At 45.0% G+C, this 18,360-nt stretch overlaps 1 protein-coding gene across 1 annotated transcript; it reads right to left on the bottom strand.

Moving 5' to 3' along the window:
- Nucleotides 1–13,372, bottom strand: PLEK2 (pleckstrin 2). Its single transcript, XM_026651197.1, has 9 exons — nt 13,325–13,372; nt 9,171–9,335; nt 7,975–8,156; nt 7,584–7,675; nt 7,036–7,223; nt 4,105–4,206; nt 2,734–2,817; nt 1,541–1,619; nt 1–128 (listed from the first exon to the last, which is right to left on the bottom strand). Exons 1-9 carry the CDS (start codon nt 13,370–13,372, stop codon nt 1–3), a joined length of 1,068 nt encoding a protein of 355 aa, XP_026506982.1.
- Nucleotides 13,373–18,360: the final 4,988 nt, after the last annotated feature.

The raw sequence follows: 18,360 nt of genomic DNA, 5'->3' as shown, positions 1-18,360 counted from the left end.
TCATGTCAGCCGCTTGATGGCCTCAATCCACTGTGCTCGCTCTGCCTTGGAGCTGGCCTGGATGTAGTAATGAACATCATTTTTAGTGATGATTTTGAAGAGGTTGCCCTGCACATTCCCCTTCACCCCTGCAGAGGAAGAGTGCAACAAGTTAGTGGTGCATGTAGAGAATTGGTTTGTGGCAGGTGTATGTCTCATTGAGGGTGGAATTTGAGTTTAGCATAACTAAAGGTACTAGTAGATCTTACTGTGTGATTCTGGACAAGTCCTTTAATTCTTCCGTGCCTCAGTTTCTCTTGGGAATAATAATACAAATCTACCTCACAGGGATGTTTTGTGGAATAACCAGGTAATGTTACACACTGTGAACACATAAAGCACTATCTAAATAGTGAATATTATTATTATTGGTGTTAGATACTATGGTGATGGGTTCCTTAGAAATCCCTACAATAAATTAGATTTAATCTCCTATCTGCTCTTGCCCATCATCAAGCTTCCTTTACATGGGGTTATATTCACCATTCTCACCCTCACGGTTTTCTTTTAAAGGCGCTGTCTCACTGCGTCACTTATTATTAAGGCTGCATGTTTGTCACTGAGGTTGCGGAAGTGGTGTGGCTGATGTGGCTGACCCCAGGGGGCCCCCCACAGCAGCGGCTGGCCCGGGGGGACCCCCACCTAAGTTTTAGTCAGGGGTATTTATAGTAAAGATCTTGGACAGGTCACGGGTCGTAAATTTTTGTTTATTGCCCGTGACCTGTTCATGACTTTTACTAAAAATATCCATGACTAAAACTTAGTCTTACTTATTATTCAGGACAGGGAAAGAAGGGAGGGAAGCAACCTCTCAAGTCTCTCTCACCAGGAAGGGTTTTCCCATTTGAGACCCACATTTGCTGTCCCACACTAATCTTGTGCTCATTTGCTTTCATACTATAAATTATTTTGACAGCAGGAACATTGAATCACAAAGCTGAGATTCCAGACAATGTTGTTTAAGCTAAACAAATTCACCCTTCAATTACAGCTTTTTCCACTGTTATATTTAGTGTCCACTACATTTGGACCATGGCAGGTACGGAGGAAAAAAGATGGTGCCAGTAGGGAGCATGGAAAAGAGGGGATGTGGGACAAGGGATGCCTCTGAATAAAGAGCTTAACCTTATCCCAGCAAAAAGGAATTGCCCCCTTTACTATTAACTCTCCGAAGTATCAGCCAATGCCCTATTCTCTTCCCATGATTCATGTGGAGACCGGACTGACAAGCCCAAGCAAAAAGCAAAAGGGGAAAGAGGCAACTCTTGGTGTATCCAAAAGTAGATCTAAACAGTCCCCCTGACCCAGCTCAATGGTATTGGGACAGGTATATCATCTTCAGTCCCCTACCCCTTTTCCCATTTCCCACAGGAGGCTCAGGACAGATTTGCACCACAATAACAAAAGTCGTGAATTAAACTGATTCAATTATTTCAGTGCAAATCTGGGAGTAGACCAGCCCTCAGTAACCAAAGCAGGCAGCCTAAAGGTTCATGCTTACCAGTTGGGACTCCATTATCCTCCAGAGCTGAGACAAGGCAGCCACGGAGAGAAAACCCACCAACTGGTCTGTTTTCTTCCTGTAGGGAGAAAGTAAAATGGGGCCCAGTTGGAAGAGGTAAGAATTAGAACCCTTCCCTGAGGCAGACATACTTGATAGTGGTGAAGACACGAGACCACACTGAACATTTTGGATCTAAAACAAGTGCGTCCATGTTTCGGGAGAGCCCTCCCAGCACATTGATTCAGTTGCATCATTTTCTCAGCCAGCGCTGTTCTCCTTAATACAGTTGTGGGAGGTTAGTTATTTAAAGGGACAGAGCTAGGATAACAATCATGTTTAAAACCTATTCTCTGTTTTACCAACAACATCCGACAACTTTTAAAAATCCATTAAACTTTCCCCTGTTGATGCTATTTGTTCATTTTATACTCTTCACTCAGCCAGGACAGTGAGAATTGATCAGTTTTGCTTTCAGGCTCTCTTGTGTTATCCCAGGACTGTGCCAAAAGTTTGGGTTTATAGCACTTTTGGCGAAAAGTTCATTGTTTGGTCTATTTAAATGTCACTAAAACATTTCTAGCCACATGCTATTTTGTATTGTACTGGGCTTCACTGCATCGTAAACTCAGTGGTAGCATTGTTTATCCATATACATAAGCTCTGCTATTCATTATACTGAATTATACTAGAACTGAGTAGCAGAAATTCCCATTAGCACTCTGTGATCAGGCCTCGTTCAAGGTTACAATAAGGAGGACAAGAGAGCAGAAAAATCACAGAGGTGATGTAGCTTCAGGATGGGAAAGAGTCAGCCCAGAGAGGACACAGCCCCAGGAGCAAGAAGAATCCCAGACGAGACATAGCCCCAGAGCGGGGAGTGTGAGAGAGGAATCCCAGAGGGGAGATGGCTCTGGGGACAGACAGAGGAATCCCCAAAGAGCTAAGGCATGAGGGAGAATGTGGGAGGAGTAAAAAAAAAATCACAAGGGATGTGGCCCCCGGGAAATTCCCGAGAAGTCCCAAGGGGAATGAGTGGAGGAATTCAGGGGGCACATGGCCCTGGAGAGGAAGTGGAGAGGGCAGTCCTAGAGCCCAATTTCCTATGTGGTTGACTGTATTACTATTACAGGTTTGTAGGAGACATATACATAGATCAGGTGTCTGAGATCAGCAGCTCATTGCTCACTCACCTTTGTCGGGTCGTAGTAGTGCAGGAAAGCAGGATCAGCCCTCAGAACAAAACGTCTCACCTTCCAGTTTTTCCTCTTGTGTCCCTGAGAAGCAAGAGAGATGAACAATTAACCCTCTCATTGTCATTGTGGTTGCCCTGTATTGGAGGCACCTCCCCGTGTAACTATGAAACTTCCCATGAAGACCCTAAGCTTTGGCTTTCAAGTACAGTCAAAGACAATGGTGGTAACAGGCCTAGGATAGAGGTCTTCCCTGAAATCTTGCCTCTCTGCTGAACCACAATATGAACTTCCTTCCCCGGGGCAGTGCATGCTGCACACATCCACCTGTATTTAGCAATTTTACACCTATAGGGATATGCCCAGATTTCTTTTTCTGTCAGGGTAGACATTACTACAGAATAATTGTAAAGGAAAAGAAGGGAAGAATCTAGGTGAAATTACTTGACTCCTGTCCCTTATCTTGGAGCCTTCAAAACAAAGCTATTCACTCTGAGTGCTCTGATAATTCATGGGATTCCAGGCCCTTTTGGATTGCTTCACCCCCTCTTTCACAGTGTCAGTGAAAACACTTCAACCCTGGAGAAAGGAAGGTGCATCTAGTACCCCATCACCCACACTGGCCAATGCTTCACATACAACTCCAGAAAGACATTTAACAGCAACACATGTAGTGAGATTCCCTTCACCCAACCCAATGGGTGATCAGTTTATGCTATCAAACCTGAGGATTAACAGCAAGCTTGTTCTAGCAAGTATCATAAACTATGTTTTACAAACTAAGGGCATGAGCTTGCAAGCAGTTATTCATTCACACATAATTACTTATATTTGAAGTCAATGGGAGCAACTATATGGACATGAATAACTGCTTGCACGAGTAGGTTCTACACATACATGAGTTAGCTGCATACAGACTGAGTGAAGTATCTCAGTGAGGGGACACAACATGACAAGTTAGGGTAGGTAATGAGGAATAGTGCAGCCCCTTGAAAGTGAATGTAGTTACTCAGGATAGAATCTGGATTTTGGGCAGGACCCCTGTGCTCTTCTGGAAATTATTTTATAATCCTCAGTAACATCCCTCAGCAGTGAGTTCCACCACTCACTTATTTATATCAACAAATAGACTCTCTTCTCATTTCCAACTTTGCTGTTTACTCTGCAGTATTGGTAACATGAAAGCTAATTCTGTTGGCCATATGACAGGTTAGGACAGGTAATGAGGAAGAATAGTGCCTCCCTGAAAGTGAATGTAATTATCCAGCCTTGCTCTCGGCATTCAGCTTTACCCTCCATGCAGCCCAGAGAACAACTAGAGTCGGTTTTCTCAATTCTTAATGAGATGTGATGTTCAAGTGTCATATTTACCTGTTTTACTAAATATCCTTGTTTTACAATTGTTCCACTTAATTCAAGGATATGGAGGTGCAGTTCTTCCCGGGAGCTGAGTTTCCTCTTATAGCTTTCAGCCTGCAAATGGAAAAAAATTGTAACTGGAAAAGTTTTGGTTAATCTGATGAACACTAATTAAACAATATACAGAATAGCTTTGTACTGACCTCGCAGTCTTCCACAGACCTGTCATTAACACATTATTTTTTCCCAAAGATATGTAAGCAGAGTCAGGATGAGCTCTACCCTGACATCTGGTGGTGAATTATGGCGAGTGTGGAAAAGAACTCCAGGGGCTGATCTTGTTTGCATAGGCACACCCACTCGCCTGGCATGAAACACAGCAACTGAAAGTGGTTACTTTGGCTGGTGTGGGATCCCCAGTTTCTCTATTATTGGGGCAGGAAGAATAAAGTTTTGTTACCCTGATTCTGTGAATCAAGGCCAGTGGAACTGTTGTATGACAGAAGGACTGAGTGAGTCCTTCACCATTACCTAAGTAGCACTTGCTTGACAAGGGGCATGGGTTACAAAACCCTGTGAATTGAGAGAGGATGGGGACAGGTATTTGTACCTGATGGTATGGGCCCCCTCTGAGGGTTTGAAACACCAATTGCACCGCCTCCTCTCTCCACTGTTGAATGTCAGAGCTAAACTTTGATTCTCTTAGGAGTCTAGTTACAGGCTGCTGAGCTGAATTCACTTTGGGCCAATGGTGCACCAGCACTGGGGCTCCCCTACTATACTATGAGCTGAAATCGCTAAGAGCTGAAATCACAAAAGAGCAGATGTTATTAAGACCTGAGATCACTGAGTGCTGTGCTAACTAGTGGGGGAGCCTGAAGCTATATTGCTCAGCAGCTGGCGGAGCAATTTGTGGGGACGACTGGAGGAGCAGTGAGCGGCGTGGAGCCTTGCGGGGCCGGTTGGAGTGGCCTAAGGAACCGCGAGCGGAGCTGTTTGCGGGGACGGCTGGAACGGCTCACAGGTCGGTGAGCGGAGCGGAGTGGAGCGGAGCAGCTTGTAGAGCGGAGCAGTTCGTGGGATGGCCGGAAAGTGGACTGGCTCGTGGTAAAGGCTGCGGCGGAACCCCCACGGAGAAACAGATGGCTGGCCAGCCTCGGATCACGTAAGGTGCCCCTTAACACCCTGCGTGCCCCCCCCTTTTACTCTGGGGCTGCACTGACCAGGGACAGAGACTTTGGGGGTTGTTGGACTTTTGGGACTTTGGGTGGTTGCTGGACCCAAGAGACTTTGGGGGTGTTGGACTTTGGGGACTCTGGGTGATTTTTGGGTTGCTGGATTCAAGAACCAAAGGGAAAGGACACAGCCCAATTTGCTGGGGTGGGTTTTGCTCATGGTTTGTGTTATGAATCCTATTTGTGGTGTTTTTCCAATTTTATGCTGATGTCGTTTACCTCATGTTATTAAACATTTTCTGCTACACTCAGACTCCGTGCTTGCGAGAGGGGAAGTATTGCCTCTTAGAGGTACCCAGGGGGGTGGTATGTAATTGTCCCAGGTCACTGGGTGGGGGCTCGAGCCAGTTTTGCATTGTGTTATTGAAACGGAACCCCTAGATACAGAACCCGGCCCTTGTTGCTGCCAACTAGATGGGCAGAAGGGTTACAGATATATATCCAATTCCATATGCCTATTGCACATCTCCTCAGTTGTAAGAGTACAATGGACAAATGAATAACCACAAAACAACACACACACACTTACAATAGCCCTGATTTTTAGCAGAGCCTCAGCCTGGCCACCACTAATGCAAACAGAGTTAGCGCTAGGGACTACAGCTATACCCAGTTAGATGCGTAACTCCCCTATTTGTAGGTGCCTCCATAACCAAAATTTAGCCATTCACCTCTGAGGGAAGAAAAAGCCTTGGAAAGTATTAAAAAGCCCAAAGCTTCTCATTTTTAATTTGTCCTTCATATTTTTTTCACCTTTTATATATATTTTGCCATTTGGTACATACAGTGTGTCCCCTTCACCCTCACAACCTCTTTACCAGCTGTGGTGGGGCAACTGCCCCACCCCCTGAGAAAAGGGCTGGAACAGGCCTTTGAGACTGCGCAGACTGGCAGCCAGTCAACGAAGGCCTGTGGAGGGCCAATCAGGGGAAGGAAGAGGCAGCTAATCAGGGCCGGGCAAGGCCCTATATAAAGGCTGCCTAGCAGAGGAGAAGGGAGTCTCTCCCTGACTAGCGAGGGAGAAGGACCGGCTCCTGAGGTAAGGAGCTAGCACCTCAGATGGAGCAGTGCTGGGCAGGCTCAGGGGAACAGGAGAGCACTCCAGCCCCATTACCTGCCAGGCTGCGGACCCTGCTACAAAGGGCCGAGGAGGTGCATAGGGTCAAAGGGGAAGTGGCCCAGTGAAGAAAGGCGGACAAGAGGGGAACGAAGGAGGGCAGAAAGAGGCTGCCGCTAGAGGGTCCCTGGGTCAGGACCCAGAGTAGCGGGTGGGCCTGGGTCGCCCTGTTCCCCCCTTATACTGCACCTGGCCACAGAGGACTGTGGCCAATACAGACTGCAACTTGCCCCTGAGCTAAGGGGCTAGACTTTGGGTTGTGGTTGGCCACTGAGGCAGGTGCGAGTCCCAAAGACTGCTGTTAACCCCCCTGCGGAAGGGGGTGAGACTGGAGTAGTGGGCACTGCCAGAGGGCAGTGTCCTGAAGAGGATGCCGCCGAGCGGGGAGCAACCCGGGTCCCAAGGCAGCAGAGCAGACAATGGGCAAGACACCACGCGCAGAGGGTGCTCCATGACTGGACAGAGCTAATTCTTGGAACAACCAGCGGGAGTCGCCAGCGGTGGTGAGTCTTGACCCCGTCACACCAGCCAAAAGCGAATCTGAGTCAGGAGGGATAGGGAGATCCTACTGCTAGAAGCCACATTACTTACAAACGTGTACAGTGCTGTGGAGTCATCTAGGAACTGCTCAGCCAGATCACCATTGCGCATGGCTTCAGTGCTCCGGGCTCCAACAGGCTTGGTGAAGTTTTCTTCCATCAGCATGGAGGCCAATGTCACAGCCTCAAATCGAGAGGCAACAAAATTACTGGAGATCAGCCAGTCCACCAGTGCAGAACCTACAAAGAGAAAGGCACCTCTCAGACAGAGAGACACAACATGCTTGCTCATCACAGAGACACACAGACAGACAATTCCTGCCAGCTGGCCCATCCTGGCTTTATCATGATGGCAAAGATATCAATGTCAAGCATAGGCAGGATTCACCAAAGGCGCTGGGTTCTACATTTGCTTCTATATTTCTAAAGAGAGGGGGATAAATTTATAATTGAGGAACTTTTTGAGGCAGGGCATAGATGGGCCAGTACATTCTGTTTGCCATAATCTCTTCTTGTTCGTGTATAAAAACTCCACAGTGGCTCCGTTTTCTCTGCAGCACAGTCAGGCATTGGGAGGCTGGTTGTCCAGAGCTTATGTACCTGTAAAGCTTTCTTTGTATGTGTTGCCTTGTTCCATGTTGGGGATCAGTTTAATTCCATTACTGTTATCATGCATTTTGTCCACTATGTGGCTGTAAAAGAGCAAAAGAGAGCAGTGTGACATGGATGGACGGGAATACAAGCAGGGACTGTTATATGACCTAAAGCCACAATTGATCAGAGCTGTTTCAAGGATAAGGAAATGAGTTCTGCCCCAATGCAGGGCAACGGACTAGACACCTACTGAAATTTCCTTCTAAACAGTGTGTAGGGGAAATGGACTAATCGTCCCACCTGAGGTCCCATAATACAGAGCAATAGACTAGATGGGTCATTGAATACCTTTCATTTCAAAGTATCCTAGGAATGGGTGGGAAATGTTTACACTTACTTGAGGCTGATGTTTGAGGGAAGTTTGAAGGAATTTTTCAGTCTGTGAAGCTGCTGAATCTGCACTGGGTGGCCAGCATGAATGGCTCCAGTAATGTCCAAAGCCCAAGAGTCCCGCTCTTCTCTGGAGCAAGATTCAAGGAAATATTCTGTGTTGGTTTTTGTCTTCAGCTTAATGACCAGCTATGGGCAGAAAAGTACAAAACCAATAAGAGCATTTATCTAACACACATGGAATGTTCCCCTGATGCCCTGCCTCATGCAATAGAAGCCCCATCAACCACTGCAGGGAATCCTGATCAGTTCATTGCTATAAGGACACAGGTCACAGCTCAAGTCTCGGGGTCAATTAGCTCCAAGTAATAGCTGTATGCCCAGAGCCCAGTGTACTCAAGAAAGTGGATTGGCCAGAGATTATCCAGATAACACAGGTATCTACAACTGGGAAATGGAGTTTTCACATCTACGTTCATGGTTCAAATCTGCCCTACATTGGTAACATCTGAATGACATTGCTATACTCATTCTAACAGATGTACTGAAATACAGACTCAGCAATATATATTTACACGGATTTGTACCAGTCAGGGGAAGGTTGCATTGCTGCTGCTCACTTGTGGCTAGACACAGAGAGGACTTCATGCTCCAGAAACTTTCAACAGCAGCAAATTCTCATTAGAAAATAAATAAAAGGAAGAGGCATACTGGGTTGGCTGCTAGCCCAGATGCACAGTTCAGAGAAGGCAAAGAATAAAGCTAGAGCATAGGTTCAACCATTGGGGAAGTTGAGGGAAACATATTCCTTCCTCTTTCTCACCCTCCCCAGTTACTATGCTGTTCATGTCCTTCTCGGTGTGACTGCAGGGCTGATGCATTTTCATCCATATCCAACTCTCCCCTCCACAGACTTTTTTTTTTTTTTTTTGGTATATGATTGCACCTCTGAGCTGGAGTGTTCAGAGAAAAACAACCAGAGTGGAAATCCTCAGAGACAGGATAAGGAAATCCAGTAGTAACACCTTGACCTGGCCTTCTCTGCTGAAAAGCTGATCAGCATCAACTGGTCCCAATTCTTGAGAGGCACGCAGGGGCAATAGAGCAAGAGATTGAGGAAGTCAAGGGAATGAAGGGGAGAAACCAGAGAATAAAAAAGTCATTGCAAAGAAAAGAATGGTGATGTGATGTTTCAAGACATACCGGTCTGTTCTCATACTCCAGGCACGGGCAAGTGATAGTGCAACCATCCAAAATGATCCTGCCCTTAGGAGAAGGCTCCTTCCTGCCTCCATCAAGTTTATAATACAGCAGCTTGTCCTGCAGCAGAACAAACCATCTTGCTTTCCAGTTATGGACAATATGTCCCTATACCAAAAGAAATGTCCTTGGTTACTTTAAAGACAAGTTTAGAGGAGTATTTCTCTTTACACCTACCTTTCTTTTGCATAGAGACATGGTAACACTCTTATTATCCTTATATGCAGACATATTTTTAGGAGTCTCATTGGAATGGTTGTTATGTATGTTGTGATAATACAACCAACAAATCTGGAGAGAGACTGCAATGGACTTCCTTGTGGACCATTACCCTGGAATTTTGATAAATGCCCCAAATTATTTAACCAAAGTCATGCTAAGGAGAGCTTGATGCATGCTGGGAACTTTGTTTTCTAAACTGACTCTTGCTGATATCTTTTGAGAATGTTCAAGGTCATATTTCTTATGAGTTAGATTGTTTCGATTAAAAGACAAATCTGGAAAGGACTGCTAGTGGCAGCTGGGTAGTTTCCCATGGACTAAAAATATAAATCCCAAAGTGATCTGAAATCAAGAGGGCTTTCCCCCTGCCCCCTTTTTGTCAGATTCATTGTTTGCCTTGTGTGCAGCTCTTTCTCCCACCAAGAGGAAGGCAACTGCAAATTTATCAATTTACCACCACCAGAAACTCACAAGTTGAGCTTCAAGTTTCCTCTGTCAATATGTCTCCTCTGTCTTTATAAAATCATTGAACAAAGAAGATGCAATTTTTGCTCTTTCCCAAACATGGGCCTCATCTCTGATGGCGAGAATATTTCTGGCAAAAGCTCGAAGCAGATGAGTGACTCAGAGGAACGACCAGTCTGCAACATTGGGAACAGGGAGCTGGGTTTTGAGCAGGATTTACTGTATTGTAACTCTGAGTTGGAGTCACTGGGAGTTCAGAGTGCTCAGCACCTCCAAGGATCCAGCCCGCTGGCAGCAGTAGCGTGGCTATTGTTTGATGAGTACATTTCAGTTTAATTCTTTATCAGTTTTGCACGTTGGTAGGTTCCATGGTTCCAGGAAACCTTGAAAACTCTTGACTGAACAGCTGGGTTTTTTCTTACATTCCCCTAATGCAAATTGGTGCTTAGTCATATCAGTGACTGCTGCCCATTGGTGCTGCTGCCCATCTCCTGTGACTAAACTGCTCACTATGCTGCCGTTTCCTGTGTGTTCCTTTCATCCCAACCAAGTGAAGGCTGCTAAACTGCCAAATGCCTCTTGTGCTATAGTGCTGGGATACAAACGAAAACCTCTGTGATCCAGGAGTGTGAATAATTGGAGCTCTAAGGCTGGTTTTAAAGGAGAGCTTGCCCAGGGGAGTGGCACAGACATGCCCGGTCCTGTCTTGTGGTGGCAGTTCTGGCTTTATGGTGCAGTGGAGCTGACTTTACATATTTCACAAGAGATGAAGCTTTACAGTTAGTGAGTGAGGCACCAAGGTAGTGGAGTCTTCACCATGTTAAAAAAGGTGGGTAAGGCAGAGACTGGGGAACGTGCAAGGTCCAGTCACTGCAGGAATCATTAATGTGTTTGGGATTGGGAGGGAACATTAACGATTTCTATGAAAACTGGTGTAATGTGGTTCTCTCAAACCTGACTAAGTCTGAAGACATCTTGTCCATGCTAAACAAAAGTTAACTGGCTGGATCAGCCTTTGGTTTTGTTCCCTCTCTTCCTTCACTCCATTTTTTCTTTCCTTCTCTGTCTTTTTCCAGTGCCTGTGGATTCCCTCAGCTACTTTTCTTCCAATTAACATTGTCTGTTTTTTAGCTGTTTTCTTCTTTCTCCCTTTAGTGAGTCAGTCTCTCTCCTTCATGTATTTTCCCCCGTCTCTTACATGGCCTTGTCTTGTGTTTATTCGTAGTCCTTCACTCTGGTTTTCCTCTCTTCACTTTAATGAATCTCTACCTCTTTTTTTTTTTCCACGCCATTTCTCTCACTCAGTCCCTCAATCTCTTTTCTCCCTTCCTCTCTCTCCTACTCTATATTCCTTCCTCCTTTTCACCCCTTCCCACCACCTCTCCAGCTGGTGCCCTTAGATCTTCCTGCCCACCTCACCTCCACCGCTACAGTTGGACCAAGAGGTTCTCCATCCACTCCCTCCCCTGTGAAGACCAAAATGACTGCTGCACCCATCCAGGCAGTGCTTAATTTGCAATGAAAGAGGTGCCAGGGCTCAAGTAATTTTTTTACATTCATAACTGATGCAGCAAGCCCAGAGCTGCCAGGCTATGAACTGCCAAGCCTAGAGGTGCTGGGCTCAGCCCTGGCAAGCCCCGGCACAAATTAAGCACTGCACCCAGGGCAGCCTCACAGCTGCTCTGGTGCATTTATGCCTCCTGGGTAGAGCTGAGTGAAAATTGGAATTTCCATTCAACAGGAAATTCTGCTATTTCAATGTTTTTGTCCCACATTGGACAAAAGGGTGAAATATCAAGTTTTTTTGCAGAATGAAAAGTTAAAAAAAAAGTGATTAGGAAACAAAACATTTCACTTCAGCCTTTTCAATTGAAACAAAACATTTCAACATTCCCAAAATCAAAGTGTTTAGCTTCAGTTTCTTGAACTGACCAGTTCAACTTTCAACTATATTTCCCTATGATGGCACATTGACTCATGGGAGTTGTTGTTCAGTTCACCTGATACCCCCCATTCTCCCCTCTGGGCAAGGCTCCCTGGCTGGACAAACCCTATCATGCACCAGTAGTCACGTCGCTGCCATGAAACTCCATACTGCTCAGAGGGAAGACTTCACTGCATGACGAGAGGGGTAGACTGGCCAGGGACCCCAGCTCATAGGAGAGAACGGGGGCCTGAACTACAACTCCTATGAGGCAATGCACCATACTCAGGAAATTCATTTTTCTGTTGAAATGACTCAAAACAAAAGGTTCTGGGGCCATTTTACAATCCAAAATATTCCAGTTCAGGCCAAACCCACCTAAATGAAATATTTAATTTAAAATTTTCCAACAGAAAGGGAGGGGAAAAAAGCAGCAAAAGCTCTGCTCCTGGGTGTTCTCAGTGAGGAGCAGAGGTCACCATCTTCCCTGGCTGAGAATGGCTGGCAGACAGTGGGGAGCTCTTACTACCTGAGCTGCCTTGGGAGCCCTGCTTGGGACACACCCTTCACATTAGCACCAGTGATGCTGCTGTATAGCGCACAGAAGCATTTCCCAAGGTGGCTTAAGCCTCACAAACCCCTGATCGGCATTGCCCTTTCTGTATTAAAATAAAGACGATTATTAACAATTAAGACAGACCCATAATAACAAGCTTTTGCTGCTGCTGCCCAGAAATAAGTTCCCCTTTCCACTACTGGTTGTGATCCAGCCCTGCAAGGGGGTGGGAAGACCTGCAACACAGATCTTCTTTTGGTTGCTGTCTCCGTGGTTTTAGCTGAAAGCATCTTACGTGCAGCTGTGAGAGTGTGTCCTGTTTCATAATGTGCCTGCATTCATGCTCATGTTCTGATCTTCCATAAAGCGGATACTTTCTCTTTCTTTCTGAATTTCCCCTTGCACAGGCTGTGGAACGCAAAATGCCAATCTAGTTAGCCCCCAAGAGGCTCTAAGCCGCTTCCAAGAGTAGAGATTGAAAGCTTCACTCCTCACCCTAACCCCCACCTCCATCCCTTTGCTACCACCAGGCTTCTGCTAGGTTCCTCTACCTGCAATTTGCTGAGGAATGTTCTGGTGAGTGTATAATGTTGTTGTTTTTTTGATAACCAATGGCTCTTCCACCCACTATGAAAACCTTGGTGCAGGGAACCAGAACCAGGGAGGTTAACTCTATAAATACATGCACCTTAGACAGAAGTTTTGTGGTTGCATTTAAAATGCATCTACCAATTCGAAAGATTTTACACATTTGAGAGACATTCTCTTTGAAGAATAGAGACTACCAGTAGAACCCATAACTACTTTCAAATACTTGCCTGGCTCCAGCAGACCCGCACTTCAGACGCAACAGTCAGTTATAAGAGTTAAGTCAGTCTAAATATGTCAGTTTCAAAAGAAATCCAATTCCTGTCTTGACTGAGCTCTTACCCTTTTAACGAGGAATCCCTCCTTCAATATTCCACTCACATCCTGCATCCTGGCTGCCAAGTAAAGAAGGTTGAGTGTGTGCTGCAAAGTGTTTAAGCAGTTGCCAACTGTCCCTCTGCGCAAGGTTTTTAAAGAGGACTGATTTCTCCAGGACCTTCCTCCTCTGTGACGTCTCTTTCCTGCCCAGCCTTTCCCTTCCCTTATCCTGCTTGTGAGACAGTAGTTAAACATTGAGCTGGCACAGCACCTGCCCTCAGGGAAATGCAGAGCAGTGAAAGTTCAACAGGATTGCAGTGCTGATTCCATAGAACTTAGTATGGTAGAAAAACACCCATCGGGTGACTCAGGACAAGCAGCTGCAAAATTATATGAATCAGGGAAGAGACAGGTATTCTGTAGGTGGAAAGTGGGGGAGGGGAGGAGTAGAAGCTCTATTATTCAGTCCATCAAGATTCCAGAGAGTTCAGTATGTGATATGAAGTTTCTCCTCACAAATAGGTACAGGGATACGAGAGAGACAAGATGAGGAAGGTAATATCTTTTACTTGACTGACTTCAATAAAAGATATTACCTCACGCACCTTGTCTCTCTCATATCCTGGGATCAACACTGCAAATAATTGTAGGGATACTGAACTGCTGGACACCTTAAAGGACAAGATATTCTTGCCCATGAATTATTGTAAAGGTCTTGAAATAATTTATGTTGGGCTTTATAAGAGTTGTGTTTTTTTAAACATAAAACCCATATTTTGGGCTTAGAGTGTCCTCTAAAGATGTGGGCCAAAATTATCCAAAGTGTCTGCCTAAAGTTAGCCTTCTAAATCTAATTTTAGGCAATTAAATTAATTACCTGATAGTTAGAAATGCTGTGAATGAGCCCCCCCACCCCTGCCCAAAAAGCATGACATCTAATGAAGCTTCAAGGTGCTCATCACTTCTGAAATTTAGGTCCTATATTTGGGTGCCTGAATATAGACATAGCCCTGGTCTACACTGGGGGGGGAGATCGATCTAAGTTACGCAACTTCAGCTATGTGAATAACATAGCTGAAGTCGATGTACTTAGATCAACTTACCGTGGTGTCTTCACAGTGGTGAGTCGACTGCTGCCACTCCCCCGTGGACTCTGCCTGCGCCTCTCGTGGTGCTGGAGTACAGGAGTCGATGGGAGAGTGCTTGGGGGTCGATTTATTGCGTCTAGACTAACTTTCAGCACTAATTTTGAAAAATCTTGGCCATGATACATCCACTTATTTAGGCTTTGATCAAACAAGCCAGTATCAGCTAACAGAATTTGAATCAGAGAGGACAGCTGTTTTTTTTAAGTACGATCCCTTCCTATACAGAAATACTGGCCTTTTTCTAGAGCACTGAGGAAATTAAAATCAGTCTTTGTACATTGACAATATAAAAAACAACAAAGGAGCAGCAATGCCTCTGCTTTCCTGCTGCTGTCCCAGACAACAATCCAAAGTGTGAGTCACAAGCTGGGACATCTTAATCACTAACTGCTGTACATTTGTACAGATCCAACTGTCATGCTCACACACACTGAGGAAAAGGAACAAGCAGGTAATTCTTTTATCTTTACAACATTGTTTTACTCTATCTGGCAAGGAAGGTAAAGACATTTTAAAGGTATTTGAACCTGACAAAGCATCAGGAATTTTACAATCCTGCACTGACCACTGGGGAGAGTATATGGGAAGTAATGGATTTTCTTTCCCCCCACCCCCCAGTGTAATATTTGTTATTCAAAGTTAGAAAAATCAGTTGCTATAAGTGTTCAAAATATATAGGCTGGAATTTTGAAAGAAGCCTAAAGGAAACTTATGTGGAAATTCAATGGAAGTTGGGCACCAAACTCCCTTGAACTCAGCTGATTGTGAAGTTTGATTTTTGATCAAGAGATACCAAATGCAATAAATATTGGACTAACACGTACATTTAAAAGCATGGAATGGGGAGAAAACTGATGGCTGCAATTGAAAAAACACCAAAGTAGATAATGAGGCAAGAGAGATGTGTTTTTAAGTTTCTAAATGTCTTACACAATATAGTTGTAATCACCTTTCTAAACTTCAAGATGGCATACAATTCCTTCCTAAGCTGGCCCACCAACATTAAGTTTTAGTGCAGAATTAACGTTTAAAGATAATTTATAAGCCACTCACAAAAGCTGGTTCATTAGGACACTGAATAAAGAAAAGCAGTGGGTGTAAGTGCACAGAATATGTGTTATCTCATTATTGTTAGTTAACACAAAGTCCAGACATGCACCCTTTAGATAAACAGCAGTTGGAGTCTAATATTCCACTGTAGAGCATTAAGGCTTGAGGCCTGAATTCCAGCATTGTTCAACTTGTTACCGCATGCAGCTCGCAAACTGGTGGGTAACAACTTCATGCTAGGGAAGACAGGTAGAAGCCTGCATGGGTGTCTCTTACTCAGACAGTGATCTCAGAATTACTCAAGAACTGATAATTGTTGAGGATCTAAACAGTGAGCTGGTTCCTTTCTCTTCTGCACACAGACCACCCATGCTTGTACCAAGGGGAGTGAGCAGACACCTGTGGGCCACATTTTCTGTGAGAAAGTACCTGCAGCCCTGAATATTTTATTGTTAACAGCTGCTGGATGGTGAACCAAAATCTTCCCATGATGGACAACAGATGGCTGTCTATAATATTTCTCTCTGAAATATGATTAGCTGATGAAATGTGTGAACTAGTTTATAAAATGTAATCAACACAAAACAGTCTCAGGGGTACACATACAATATGTACACAACACACTGTATTGAACAATCAGGACAAATAATAGACTGTCCACAAAGACTATTCCACAGAATGAACTCAATACTAACATCACTCAGGCAAAAGCATGAGATATGGGCCTTACGCCATAACCTGAAGGTCAACAGGGGGAGTGAGTTCTGGAGCAGAGGGCCCTCCACACTGGGGAAGTTCTACCAGCAGTCTCGAACCATACAATTCTAGGGAGCACTAGCAAAAGCCATCAGGTCTCCAAGTGTTGCACTAAAGTCTGTCCTCCTTCTAGCTACCCTACCCGAGAAGGAAAATAACTCTACAGAACATCTTATTTCTTTTGTGAATGTGATGAAAAATGTCTAGATAATAGGACAAAAGTTGGTAAAACCTTATCAACAGCAGCCATTTCAAAGCATTAAAAAAATTAAGTGCAGATCGATGGGTTAGTGCTTCTTAGGAACAGTGTAGCTATCCAGATTCAGGGCTGGGTTTAGCATTCTATTATTGCATAAAAATTTATGAGAAACAACATTTTCCTGTCACCTCAATGTGCAGATTCTGCTCCAAAGTCTGTCTCTCTAGCATTACTGCTATCCACAGTTCTTGTGTCTCAATGACTCCACAGCAAATCAGGTAAGTTTGCAAATAAAAGATGTGAACATTTGGTTTTAAATTGCCAGCCTTGCAGAGTCGGTTTGGGATTTGAAAGTCCAGATGGGCTCTTTCTAGTTTATGCACCACTAGTAATAATTAGTGACCAGGTCAAATTTGGCCTTCAGTTATACCTACACTACCCATTGTCTCCAAATAATTGCCCGAGTGTAACTTGAAAGAGAATTTGGGCTTGCAGTTAGAATTTAGTAAAACAATTCTGTTGCTAATGTACAGCAGGATTACTCCAGTTCACTGTTAGCTCTATAGGAATAGCTATAGTAAAAACTTTAGCTATTGAAGTGAGCGGATGCTCTGAATACACACAGAACAGATCTGTTGAGTAAGAAGGTACCACTTCAACAAGGACCTCAAGACTTTTTAATCAAGTTTACTGTCAGCCTGTGACGAAGTGTGGATTTCCCTTGTTATGTTGTATGAGAGTCTTACTGTTGAGACTATGTGACTTTTACTGTTTTGTATGAATACTGTGTGTGCCTCAGTTTCCCTGTGTGCTGCACCAATACCTCAATGGCGGGAATAGAAGTGTGTGACTTTGGCTGAGACCTCTGGGGGAGGTGAAGCTGCTCCAGCTGCCTGCACATATGCTATGACTGGTGCCCTTTGTAACCTGAGACCCAGAAGGGGGATGCAACCAACTAGGTGACTGCTGGGGAAGCGAGCCAAAGAGAAGGAGGAACAGCAACGGGGGTGTCTGAGGTCGGGTTGCTGGAAGCTGGCAGTCTGTTTGAGGAGACTGGAAGAGGGAGAGTCCAGGGTGCCTGGCCCAGGACTCCCCATGATGGACTTGGCTTAAAGTCACTGATTTCTGTGCCAACAAGTTCTGTTCTACGCTGTGTTCCTGTTGACCAATAAACCTTCCATTTTACGCTGGCCAAGAGTCACATCTGACTGCGGAGTTGGGGTGCAGGGCCCTCTGGCTTCCCCAGGAGCCCTGCCCGGGCAGACTCGCTGCGGGAAGCACACAGTGTGGAAGGGGATGCTGAATGCTCTGAGGTCAGACCCAGAAAGGTCAAAGCTGTGTAAGCGTCTTGCCCTGAAGCCAGTATGCTCAGAGAGAGGAGGCATGCTCCCCCAGAGTCCTGGCTGGCTTCATACTGAGTTGTCCCAGAGCATCACCCTGGTGACTCTGTGACAACTGGTGGCAGTGGGGGGATAAACTGCACCCAATGGACAGAGCATCCTGCAGTAAGTGACTGGGGAGCAGTAGAACGAAGGGGGATTAGCGAGAGACAGGTGCGCTGAAGGCTCTGAGCAGTGTGGTTCCAGGAGGTGGAGGAGCCTACGGCTTAACCCTGAGAGAAAGTGGACCCCCGAGAAGGGCTGTCACACTGAATGGATTTGTGACGCATGGCTAGAAAGGGTTAAACATCCTCAAAATAATTAACCCACAGAAGACATGTGGGGAGGTAATGTTTGTGTTTTGGTATATTTATATATGTATGAGTAGGGTGGACAATGTAATCAACAGTCCCTGTCTATGCTGTATTCTGATAATTCAGAGGTCTAAAGAACATCCTATCATGTAAGTGAACTGTAAACACAGGATGTCTCAGTATTCATCTGTCTTTGAAATGTACTGTGAATGGT

Source organism: Terrapene carolina, unplaced genomic scaffold (assembly GCF_002925995.2).
Source record: "Terrapene carolina triunguis isolate 2854851 unplaced genomic scaffold, T_m_triunguis-2.0 Scaffold96, whole genome shotgun sequence".
In the NCBI taxonomy this organism is placed as follows: domain Eukaryota; kingdom Metazoa; phylum Chordata; order Testudines; family Emydidae; genus Terrapene; species Terrapene triunguis.
Note: the sequence above shows the minus strand (reverse complement) of the source record. Positions and strands in the feature narration are given on the sequence as shown.